Here is a 12,526-nt window from a genome sequence, read left to right as displayed (position 1 = left end):
GCCCTGGTTGTCTCATCATACTTAGAGATCTCATAAAGCTTATGGATAGATTTCCTCTTCTTCCTTCCTTTCTTGCTTTCTTTCATTTATTCAACACACATTTATTTAGCACCCATTATGGGTCAGGGAAAAAGGAGCAGCAAATTTGTTTTTGGGTTTTTTTGTTTGTTTTTGCCAGTCCTGGGGCTTGAACTCAGGGCCTTAGCACTGCCCCTGAGCTTCTTTTGCTCAAGGCTAGCGCTCTACCACTTGAGCCACAGCACCACTTCTGGCTTTGTCTGTGTATGTGGTACTGAGAAATTGAACCCAGGGCTTCATGCATGCTAGGCAAGCACTCTACCACTAAGCCACATTCCCAGCCTATGGAACAGCCAATTTGGTCAAAACTCATTTGGCTCATAGGTAGAGTGAGGCCACTCTTCTGATAACTATAAAGTTGGGATCATTTTGTGGTTTATTTTCTCCCTACTATACTGGCTTGTTTTCTTGCCCATTTCATTTTTCAACATGGTGTGAATACATTCTCATCAGAGAATTGCCATCTGCTCTTCATTTTATCATAAGCTTATAAGTTAAGAGCTTTCAATTTTGAGCTTGAGGGGCAGGGCAGTGTCTACTTCCCCACGGTCATATACTGGGTACTTACTACACGACTCCCTCTCAGCATTAAGGAACCCAGGGGACTCAGAGGTAATAAATTAGAAGACCTGGAGGGTCTGAGAAAATGTGGAGTTTACAACCATAACTATATTAGATGCATATGCTATTTAATACAACTTCATTTTTGTAAGACAAAAGCAGGCCATTTGCTATGTCTTCTTTTATGACTTGTTGAAAGATATAATTAAGCTGTTTCTGGTCCAACTGGCAATGCAATGAATTTGTGGCAAGTATTTTTATTCTTGGTCATGCATATTTTTATGTAGTATCATGGTGTTCTAAAGGCAGAGTTTACATTCCTGAATTATGTCTTATCTCATAGTGAATTTTAGTGTACCATAAAAGAGTTGGCCATTGGGGAAATCACATGGGTAGGGAAGTGAATGTGCATGTTTATCAGGGGCTGGCTAAATTAGTCATAAGATGAGTGAGACAAACTTACGGACATGTAGTAAGGAGAATATTTATATCTCTCTTTGACTCCTTATAAAACAGAATGCATACATTGAAATGTTTCAGCAGTGTTTTAAAAACTTTTTTGCTTATTCCAGGGCTTGAACTCAGGGCCTAGGCACTGTCCCTGAGCCTTTTTGGGCTCAGTGTTAGAGCCCTACCACTTGAGCCACAGCACTGCTTCTGGCTTTTTCTGAGTAGTTTATTGAAGATAATTCTCACAGACTTTCCTGCCCTGGCTGGCTTCAAACCATGATCCCCAGATAGATCTCAAACTCCTGAGTAGCTAGGATTACAGGCATGAGCCACCAGCGCCCAGCTTAAAACATTTTTGACTTGAGGTTTAATTTTCTTTTTACTATTTTTTTTTTTTTTTTGGCCATACTAGGTTTTGAACTCAGAGTTTCATGCTTATTAGGTAATTGCTCTACCACTTGAGCCATACCTCTGGTCCAGCCTCACTTTTCTATTTTGTACACATCATTCACATATGTCTAAAGCGTGCCTTGTCCAAAATGAAGCCATAAGAGAAAAGAGCTCGTTCAGTGCAATTATTGTGGCAGCAGGAAATCAGAGAAGCCAGCCTTGAGTCCTCTCATTGTGTTTGAGGATATTAGCACTAACTTGGAATTCAGAAAGTAAGGATCTTTTTTTTTGGCCAGGCCTGGGGCCTGGGCTCTGTCCCTGAGCCTCTCTGTGCTCAAGGCTAGTGCTCTACCCCTTGAGCCACATCACCACTTCCGGCCTTTTCTGTTTTTGTGGTACTAAGGAATCGAATCCAGGGCTTCGTGCATGCTAGGCAAGCAATACCACTAAGCCACATTCCCAGCCCAGCAAGGATCTTATCTAATACCCTTCCTTCCCTCTCTCTGTCCCTCCCTCCCCCCTCTTTTTCTTCTTTCTTTCTTTCTTTCTTTCTTTCTTTCTTTCTTTCTTTCTTTCTTTCTTTCTTTCTTTCTTTCTTTCTTTCTTTCTTTCTCTCTTTCTCTTTCTCCCTCTCTCTCTCCCTCTCTTTCTCTCCTCCCTTCCTCCCTCCCTTCCTCCCTCCCTCTCCCTCCCTCCCTCCCTCCCTCCCTCCCTCCCTCCCTCCCTCTCTCTCTCTCTCTCTCTCTCTCTCTCTCTCTCTCTCTCTCTCTCTTTCTTTCTTTCTTTCTTTCTTTTTCTGTACTGGGGCTTAAAATCAGGGCCTGGGTACTGTCCTTTAGCTTTTTTTGCTCAAGGCTAGCATTCTACCACTAGAACCAAAGCTCCATTTCTGGCTTTTTAGCCATTAATTGGAAATAAGAGTCTCATAGAATTTTCTGTCTGGTCTGGCTTGGAACTGCCAGCCTCAAATCTCAGCTTCTGGAGTAGCTTGGATTATAGGCATGAGCCACCAGCATTCGGCTCCCTTTTTTCTAGTTAGCATGCATTAGTTGCATTAGTTGTATGCTAGAGTAGTTTCATTGTGACATTTAAATACATGTATACAATGTATCCCATTCAATCTGACCTTATCTACCAGTGTCCCTTAGCCCTTACTTCCCTTCTTAATAAATTTCAACAGGTTTTTTTTTTTATTTTCATACATGCCAACAAACTATGTAGACCATATTCATCATCTTTTTGCCAGTCCTGGGGCTTGAACTCAGGGCCAGGTCACTGTCCCTGAGCTACTTTTGCTCAAGGCTAGCACTCTACCACTTGAACCACAGGGCCATTTCTGGCTCTTTCTGTTTATGTGGTACTGAGGAATGGAACCAGGGCTTCATGCATGCTAAGCAAGCACTTTACTATTGAGCCATATTCCCCAGGCTTCATCCTTCTTTATTAGACATTCTTGCCAGTCTCACTGGTAACTACCTCCCCAAAGAGGCTGTTTTGAAGGCTTATTTCAGTAAAATTCCAGGGATACCAACTAGATTAGAATTGGGGGCCTCACAGGGTAACTGCTCCTAGCAATGGGCTCAGAATACATGATGGTTATGTTTGGCCCAGCCTAGTCTCCTTCTAATCCTGTTTTAGCAGCTGTAGCTACCAGTGTGCACCTTTGCTTGCCTCTACACCATATACATGTACCCGTGTCATTCGTGAACTCACTTCTGCCCTACTTACTCTTAGTTTAAAGTTAACTTTCCTGAGAGTCCTTTTCACTCGTGCCTGTGTTAGATATCTGTTCTCCTCTTCATTGTCCTGTTAACTATGTTATAAGATTTTTTTCTGCATCTGCTACATTTAATGGATTAAAAAAATCACGATTGGTATTAGTATGATTTTTGAGCTGAAAAGCACTGAGTTGACAGTCTGTAAACCTGGATCTTTGTTTGAGTATTGTCTGATCTCTTGCTTTTTGATTTACACATATGAGAATACTACTTATGTTAGGGCCCTGGGTTTCAGTTGGTGGTGTCATTTTGTTTTCACCTTTGTTAATCTCTTTTCTGGAAGAATTTAAATCTGGAAGCTGACCTGGTAAACTCTGTAGAAATTGGGTCCTGATCTCAGCTGGAGGTGTCTCTTCCTCTTTCTTAGCTTCTGAAGAGTCCTAAAGATGTAGGAAGCATGTTTTGAAAATGTTGGACCACAGTATCTCAAGCATCTAGCTCATTTTGTCTTTTTTGTTTATTTCTTTTGGGACAGGCTCTCACTATGTACCCTAGGGTGGCCTTGAACTCACCGATCTCCTGCTTTAGCTTCCTGAGTGCTGTGATTACAGGTGCATTATAATACCCCGCTTGACAATGGCATTTAATATCTACTTGATAAAATAACTAGCATTCTTGCTCTTGCTACTTCGTAATGTGGTTTTATGTGGGGTCAATTACCCTCTATTATAAAACCTTGTAGAAACATCATTAATGTTTGTTGTTGACAATGTTGAGAATCAAATCCAGAGCCTCAGGCCTATGAGAGAGGCCCTTCTATGAGCTACTATCCCAACCCCACTGTACTCTTTTGTGCTTTTGTCCATCTGTAGGTAGGATTCACGAGACTTAACATGCAGAAGACCTCGGTTTCATTGTTTATGTGTACTCTAGAACTTTGCTCACCAATACAATAGCCACTAGCTATTTGAATGTGGCTAGTCCAGGAGTAGAGCCAGGACTAGAGGAGTGGCTAAAGTGGTAGAGTGCCACAGGAAAAAGCAGACTGAGCAAGCACAGGCCCTGAGTTCAAACCACGGAAGGAAGTTAGGAAGGAAGGAAGGGAAGGAGGGAAGAAAGGAGGGAGGGAGGAAGGAAGGAAGGAAGGAGAGGGAGAAAAAGGAGGGAGGGAGACAGAGAAGGAGGAGGTAGACTGTAATTGTACCAAATGGTACTACCAGCTGAAACCCATTGTTGTACTCCAAAAAATTGAGGTAGAATGTGTGTGCATACTAGATTTCAAAAAGTTAATATTTTATAGGTGAAAGATCTCAAATGGGTGTATATATACAGGTACAATAATGATTGTTACATCATTATTTCTGGTATTGTTAAACATTTGCTCCACATATGACAAGAAAAAAGTAAATGATCTTATTAATGTTATATAATGTTTAATCACTCGTTGAAATGATTATTTGTATTTGAATCAAATGTGTTATCAAACTTGATTTTTACCAATTTCTTTTTATTAGCTTTTAAAATTATATATTTGGCTTGTACCATATTTCTGTTGGACAGTGCTACAGATGGAAAGTTGTGAACTCTAAGCATATCATACCATATAAGCTGTCCCACAAACTTCGGAGTGGTACTTAGGCCAGATCTCAAATACCTAAAATTGGTAGCCATCTTCTGCTAAGTGTCAGAGCTCTAAGGAAACAAGGAGATCTAGACCTCTCCATCCTGGTAGGTCCAAATACTATGTGATTGTATGGCTTCATGTTGTAAGTACAAATATAGAATTTTCCTGAATTCTTTTTCTTTTGTGTGCCTGTACCAAAGGCCTATGGATTCATGTTGAGTATGAGGATCCTGAAGTTCGCCTTGTTAAAACTAGGAAGTGATGGAAGAGGGACTTATCCTGTGCATATAGACTCACATGACTTTACTGTTGAGGTATTCGAGAATCTAGTTAGCAAGCAGGTATACTTCATTTCTTAACTCTTAGAGAACTGAAACCATGGGGAAATAGTAACACAATAATAAAGCAATAGTAATATAAAATGATATAACTGGCCAGTGCTGGTGGCTCACACCTGTAATCCTGGCTACTCAGAAAGCTAAGATCTGAGGATCGCAGTTCAGAGCCAGCCCAGGCAGGAAAGTCTGTGAGACTCTTATCTCCAGTTAACCACCAGAAAACTGCAAGTGGTGCTGTGGTTCAAGTGGTAGAGTGCTTGCCATGAGCTTAAGAACTGAGGGACAGCACCCAGGCCCAGAGTTCAAGCCCCATGACCTACAAAAAAAAATTGATATAACTGTATCAGAGTTTATCTGCCACCTGTTGCCATTGCTTATTTTATTTGATAATGCTTCTCCTAATAAGTGCTGGTAGTGGACCATATTTTTTAGACCTTCAACAAGTATTTATTTGAGTACCAATTCAAAACACACTTCTGGAAATAAGACAGTACTTGAATGCTAAGTTGTCATCAGTGTATGACATGGTGTTCTGCCAGGCACCTTTTTTGGGTGTGTGTATGCCAGTCCTAGGGCTTGAACTCAGGACATGGGTGTTGTCTCTTAAGTATTTTTGCTGGTGCTCTACCACTTGAGCCACAGCTTTACTTACTTGGCTTTTTTGGTGGTTAACTGGAGATAAGAGTCTCCTGGATTTCTTGCCTGGGCTGACTTTTAGTCACAATCCTCAAATGTTAGCTTCCTGAGTAACTAGGATTGTAGGCACGAGACATCTACCCAGCTCTGCCAGGTACTTATAATTCATGTGTCAACTTTGCGTTGTAAGATAAATACTTTATCTTCTCAGAGGATGTCAGAATTTTTCCTTTTGGTTTCATTATTTTTTTTTTTGCCAGTCCTGGGACTTGAACTCAAGGCTAGCATTCTACCACTTGAGCCACAACACCACTTTTGGCTTTTTCTGTGTATGTGGTACTGAGGAATTAAACTCAGGGCTGCATGCATGCTAGTCAAGCACTCTACCACTAAGCCACATCCCAGCCTCTCATTATTTTTTATTTAGGAAAGGAAATATGTGTAGTGAGGACAAAAGAGAGGCAACATTTCAGTGTTTTCTATTCTTGGTTTGCATTCAAAGTGATTTTTTTCCTCATATGAAATCTAGGCATGGAAACACTTTCTCAACTAATTGGAAATGACATTACTGCTATAATTACAATGATTTGGAGAGTTAATTTTAACTAAAATAGGCATTGGCATTAAAGTGTGGATACTATCTCATATATATAAATTGTTGCTAATTTTTTAAAAAAATATTAGTAAGTAGACTTTAAAATATGAGACATTGTATACCACTTAACTAATTTTCTAGTTTTCATCCTTTGATTTTGAGTTTTACATTGAGGGTCAGCCTTTGTGACAAAGGTTTCACAGAGAAGGCCTGGAGAGAGCTGGATGGGGCCTGTGTATACCTCTCTCCCTGCTGACAGGGCTCTATTTTCCTTTTATAAGAGCTAGAAGCATCACTGGATTTCCCTTCAAAGGAATGTACACACTGTGCATCCCTGCCTGAGCATCATATGACCCTGTCTGTGCATCTAAGATGAATGGAAAATGGAACCTCTGCCATCACCATTAGTATAATGTCAGCTTTCTTTGTTATTCCTGTTCCGGAAATGTATATTGCTAATTGCTTGAGTATTTGCCTGCAACTAGAGAATCTGTTTGGTTTATTTAGAAATAAGGATTTAGCCGGGCACCAGTGGCTCACTCCTGTAATCCTAGCTACTTGAGAGGCTGAGATCAGTTCAAAGCCAGCCAGGGCAGAAAAGTCCCCTTGAGAATCTTTTTTTTTTTCTTGGTCGTGGGGCTTGAACTCAGGGCCTGGATGCTGTCCCTCAGCTCTTCAGCTCAAGACAAGCGCTCTACCACTTGAGCCATAGCACCACTTCCGGTTTTCTGGTGGTTAATTGGAGATAAGAGTCTCACACACTTTCCTGCCCCAGCTGGCTTTAAACCTCAATCCTCAGAGATCCTCAGATCTCAGCCTCCTGTGTAGGTAGGATTACAGGTGTGAGCTCTGGGCACCCAACCCCATGAAAATCTTATCTTTAATTAACCACTCAAAAACTGGAACTGGCACTGTGGCTCAAGTGGTAGAGTGCTAGCCTTGAGCACAAAGGCTCAGGGACAGGGTTTAGGCCCTGAGTTCAAGCCCCACAACTGGAACAAAAAGAAAGGAGGATTTTCCTCTTAATGTGCATAGGTTTGTTTTTATTTAAAAATAAATTGAGTTGGGCACCAGTGGCTCACACCTGTAATCCTAGCCGCTCAGGAGGCTGAGATCTGAGAATCGGGTTCAAAGCCAGCCCAGGCAGGAATGTCCCTGATACTCTTATCTCCAATAAACCACCAGAAAACCAGAAGTGGCGCTGTGGCTCAAGCGGTAAAGTGCTCACCTTGAGCTGAAAAGCTGAGGGACAGCTCGCAGGCCCAGAGTTCCCAGAGTTCAAGACCCAAGACTGACAAAAAATTGTTTGCACTGGTGGCTCAGACCTGTAATCCTAGCTACTCAGAACCCTGAGATCTGAGGATTGCTGTTCAAAGCTAGCCAGGGCAGGAAAATATGTGAGACTATTTTTTTTTTTGTCAGTTGTGGAGCCTGACCTCTAGGCCTGGGCACTGTCCCTCAGCTCTTCAGCTCAAGGCTAGCACTCTACCACTTGAGCCACAGCTCCAATTCCAGCTTTTTACCCACTGTTTTATGTGGAGCTGAGGAATTGAACCCAGGGCCTCATGCATGTAAGGCAGTCACTCTACCATTGAGTCACCTTTCCAGCCACCTTCTCAGCCCCCATGAGACTCTTGTCTCCAATTCACCACCAGAAAAATGGAAGTAGAGCTGTGGCTCAAAGTGGTTGAATGTTAGCTTTGAGCAAAGGAGCTCAGGGACAGCACCCATGCCCTGAGTTCATGTTCTACTACCTGCAAAAGAAGATGATTGATGTAAGCAAAAATAATTTCTCAGCCAGGTGCCAGTGGCTCACGCCTGTAATCCCAGCTACTCAGGAGGCTGAGATCTGAGGATCATGGTTCAAAGCTAGCCAGGACAGGAAAGTCCGTGAAACTCTTACATCCAATAAACCACTAGAAAACTGGAAGTGGTGCTGTGGCTCAAGTGGTAGAGCGCTCGCCTTGAGCTGAAGAGCTGAGGGACAGTGCCCAGGCCCAGAGTTCAAGCCCCACAACTGACAAAAAAATAAAAAATAATAATTTCTCCTTTTTTTTTTTTGAGCCTTTTTGCTCAAGGCTAGCACTCTGGCACTTGAGCCACAGCTCCAGGTCTTTGCTTTTTTTTGAGTAGTTAATTGTTAATAAGAGTTCTTATGAACCTTTCTGTCTAGGCTGGTCTTGTATAGCAATAGCAATGGTCAGATCTCTGCCTCCGCGTAGCTAGGATTACAGGTTAGAGCCACCCTGTGCCTAGCATTTTGTTCTTATTGTTTGAGATTAAAGTCTGAAATCTGTCTCCCCAGTGATGTGATGGTAGGTATGCACCAAAGTCATGGGGCTTTTCGCCTGGGTGCTGTCCTTCAGCTCTTCAGCTCAAGGCTAGTGTTCTTCTACTTGAGTCACAGCACCACTTCCAGTTTATTAGTGGTTTATGGGACATGAGTCTCATGGGCTTTCCTGCCAGGGCTGGCTTTGAACCATGATCCTCAGATTTCAGCCTCCTGAGTAGCTAGGATTACAGGCGTGAGCCACTAGCACCGCTCTACCTACATTTTAAATGTAATATTAAATGTGTTTTCCCCCTCTCCCAGGTTTTCAATTCAAAAACAGCTGAACTTCTTAGTCATCATCAAGTGGAAATAAAACAGGAATTCCCAAGAGAAGGGTATGTTGCCTAATTTAATACGTAAAGACACGTCAGGCTTATTGATTCATTTTACCCACATGCTCTGTGGATTTGTGAAGTAAATTTGGCCACTCTCGAGAAGACTTGAGGGACTCGGATTGGTCAAGAAAAGAAGCAATAACTCAGTAGTTCAGCAAAAATATGTGGGTAATTGGTGACTTGAGAATTCAATAACAGAACAGGATAGTAATGGATAAAGGATAGCAAAAGAATATTAAGTATCCAAAGTTCTTTGTTAACTTTGAAGTCATTAATATTTGCATCCCCATTATTGCCAAAGTGATGTTTTACTCGAGTCTAAATTTTTTAAATGAAAGGAATTATTGAAGAAATTCACATATCTAATACAACAATAATCATCCTTTTTTAGAATAGTGTTCATGTGTAGTAATAGCAATTAAATATGATTTTGAGCATATTGATTTAAAATTTAAAGATATTTCTGATAAAACACCTTGAAAACTATATGGTACTTTTGTATAAAAATTAAACACACACCTGCAGCAGCAGAAATTTATCCCAAATAAATTGAATGGAGATAGTCACTGAAAGGCTTTCATATGAATGTTTATAGCTATTTTACTTATAATAGCTCCAAACTGAAAACCACTCATGTCTGTCATTATGGAACAGGTTATAGTGGAATACTATTCAGCATTTTTAGAAAGTGAGTGGATACAGTATGAATAAATTTCATTGCTTTGATAGATAATGGAAAACGTACACAGCAGTACATACTCTGTGGCTCCATTTATCTGAAATTTAAGAATAGAGTAAACTAATCTAGAACAGTAGAAATCAATAAAGTAATTTCCTATGGCATTTGTGACTGACCTGAAAGGAACATGAAAAAGCCTTCTGGATTGATAGAAATACTCTTCTAGGTTCTAAGTTGTTTGTTGGATAGGTGTATTCATATGATTCATTATCTTTTCATGAAAACAGTTCTCTTGAGTTTTTGTTGTTGTTGTTGGTTGTGGGGCTTGAAATCTGGGCCAGCTCTTCAGCTCAAGGCTAGTGCTCTACCACTTCAGCCACAGTACCACTTCTAGTTTTCTGGTGGTTTATTGGAGATGAGTCTCATGAACTTTCCTGCCTGGGCTGGCTTTGAACCATGATCCTCAGATCTCAGCCTCCTGAGTAGCTAGGATTACAGGCATGAGACACTGGTGCCTGACTTCAGTTCTCTGATTTTTAATTGTTTTTTCTTTTTTTGGTACTGGAGAATGAACCCAGGACATTGGACTTGCTAGGTAATGGCTTTGCCATTGAGCTACATCCCAGCCTAGTTCTCTGATTTTTAAATAGAGTCCCTATAAGCTTTTTATATGTTAGTAGCGTTCAAATGACATAGGCCTGAGTCCTCTATTTAGAACAAGGATAACTAAGACTTGTGTGGATTAGAAATAGGAGTTTGGGGTTTGAAAAGAGAATTTAGTGATAGTACTTATTAAGGAAAAGGAAACATTTAGCCAGGCTTGAGGAAGACAGGGAAGAAAGACACTTGAATTTTCATTGCAGTTTCCAGATCTTTGAGTAGAATTTTTTAGTTTGGGTTGCTTCTACTTTTGGGTTTCCTTAAATCAGTTTAATTCTCCAAGACAGCTTGTCTCATTTATTATTAGCCTTTATGCTTCTGAGTTGCTAATACCTTACCAAAATTGCTCTGAGACTCAGTCTGAAAATTTAGATCAATCACTTATCTAGAGAAATAGTTATTAGAAAGAGGTTAAAATGTTTCCTAAATTTTAATAAAACATTTTAAAAAGGCTTTTATTGACATATATTAGTTATACAGGGAAGGTTTTGTGACATTTCCATACATATATACAATGTACCCTATCAAATTCATCTCCACCTCTCCTTTATCATCCTTCCTTTTTTTATATGGGTCCTGGGGCTTGAACTCAGGGCCTGGGCACTGTTCCTTAGCATTTGTCCTCAAGGCTAGTACTGTACCACTTGAACTACAGCTCTACTTTAACCAAATTCTTCCTAATTCACCTTCTTTGTTAGACTCCCCTTTCCTGCCGGTATCTACCATCCTTCCAAGAGAGCCTAATAAGTGAAAATTTCTATAGAATTAAGTTACTTTTGTATTGATTTCTTGTAGACTAATGCTATACATTCTTTTGTTCAAAGATGGGTAGAACAAGACCCAAAGGAAATTCTTCAGTCTGTCTATGAGTGTATAGAGAAAACATGCGAGAAACTTGGACAGCTCAATATCGATATTTCCAACATAAAAGGTATTTTTAAGAGCCTATCTTTTGCTTATCTGGTATGACTCTCCATCACATTCACTAATTTATTCTTTCAGTTCATAACCAAGTGCTTAGTCCATGCCAGCCATTTTAGTCCATGCCAGCCATTGCTGAGAGAACTTAAGGAGTCAATAGTGAACACGATTAGGTCTCTGTTCTTATGAATATTTAATCTTGATGAGGGTGAGATGAGCTAAAAGGTGACAAATACAAGCTAATTTCAGATACTCACAAGTTCCATGCGGAAATCGTTTTAAAAAACTGAATGGAGTGCTTAGAGGCAGTTACTTCACATTCAGCGGTCTGGAAATGCCTCTCTCAGGAGATGACATTTGCTGAGATTTAAAGGCCAAAAGGCATCAGCTAGGCAGCTATGGAGGGGAAGAGATGGAAGAAAAGGAAGCAGCACAGGCAACGGCCCTGATTTGAGACTATAAATTGGGTCAGTTTTGGATCAGAAAGAAGGGCAGCATGTCAAAAGTTTAGTAAAAGAAGGTTAAGGTGCAAGTGGGAGTGGGTACAAAGTTTTCAACAGGAGCTGAAATTGGAGAAGTAGATAGGTGTAGGGGCTTGTCAGCTATGATTATGCATTTGGCTGTTAGTATCACAGGGAGCCATGAGAAGGTTCTAAGCCAGTCAGCAGAACTTGACTTGCAGTTTAAGTACAACTCCCTAACTGCTAAGTTGAAAGTGGACTGTAATGGCCTAAGTGTGGACACTGGGAGACCAGTGGCTACTGTGGAAGCCCCTACCAACAATTGCATGAAGGAGGGGAAGAAGTACCACTGCTCATGGTAATAGATCAGTGAGGTGAGAAGTGATACCCTCTACTTTTTACTGGCACTGGAATAGATGAGGATGCCTTAATTAAGGGAAGAATTGGAATGAGGTGGGGGAAGGGAGTTTGAAATCCAAATGCTACAATTGTAAACTTTCCTCAAAATACTTACTTGAAAGTATGCAATTGTTACAGAGCTCTCTATATTCTTAGTAGTTTTAATGGGGGTATTTATGTACATTTTGTTTTTCATTTAAATGGGGAGATAAAATATTCCAGTCACCCAATATTGATATAACAGAGTAAAGACTGCCTAGAGAGGCAGCTGCTGTCTCTTTATAGCTTATTTCTATAGCTTGTTTTCGTTATTATTATTTGAAACAGTGGGTCACTTTCATATTGTCAT

At 40.6% G+C, this 12,526-nt stretch overlaps 1 protein-coding gene across 3 annotated transcripts in view; it reads left to right on the top strand.

Moving 5' to 3' along the window:
* Window positions 1-12,526, top strand: part of Gk (glycerol kinase) — an 86,069-nt gene that overhangs the window by 6,620 nt on the left and 66,923 nt on the right. For all 3 annotated transcript variants that reach the window (XM_042692419.1, XM_042692420.1, XM_042692418.1), the window contains exons 2-3: window positions 8,984-9,057; window positions 11,221-11,327. In XM_042692419.1, coding sequence (XP_042548353.1) covers window positions 8,984-9,057; window positions 11,221-11,327 — 181 coding nt within the window. The remainder of the gene's footprint in view (window positions 1-8,983; window positions 9,058-11,220; window positions 11,328-12,526) is intronic.

The sequence above is a fragment of the Dipodomys spectabilis genome, unplaced genomic scaffold (assembly GCF_019054845.1).
Source record: "Dipodomys spectabilis isolate Male_0828 unplaced genomic scaffold, ASM1905484v1 ptg000156l, whole genome shotgun sequence".
NCBI classification, from domain to species: domain Eukaryota; kingdom Metazoa; phylum Chordata; class Mammalia; order Rodentia; family Heteromyidae; genus Dipodomys; species Dipodomys spectabilis.
This window is presented reverse-complemented; position numbering and strand designations above follow the sequence as displayed.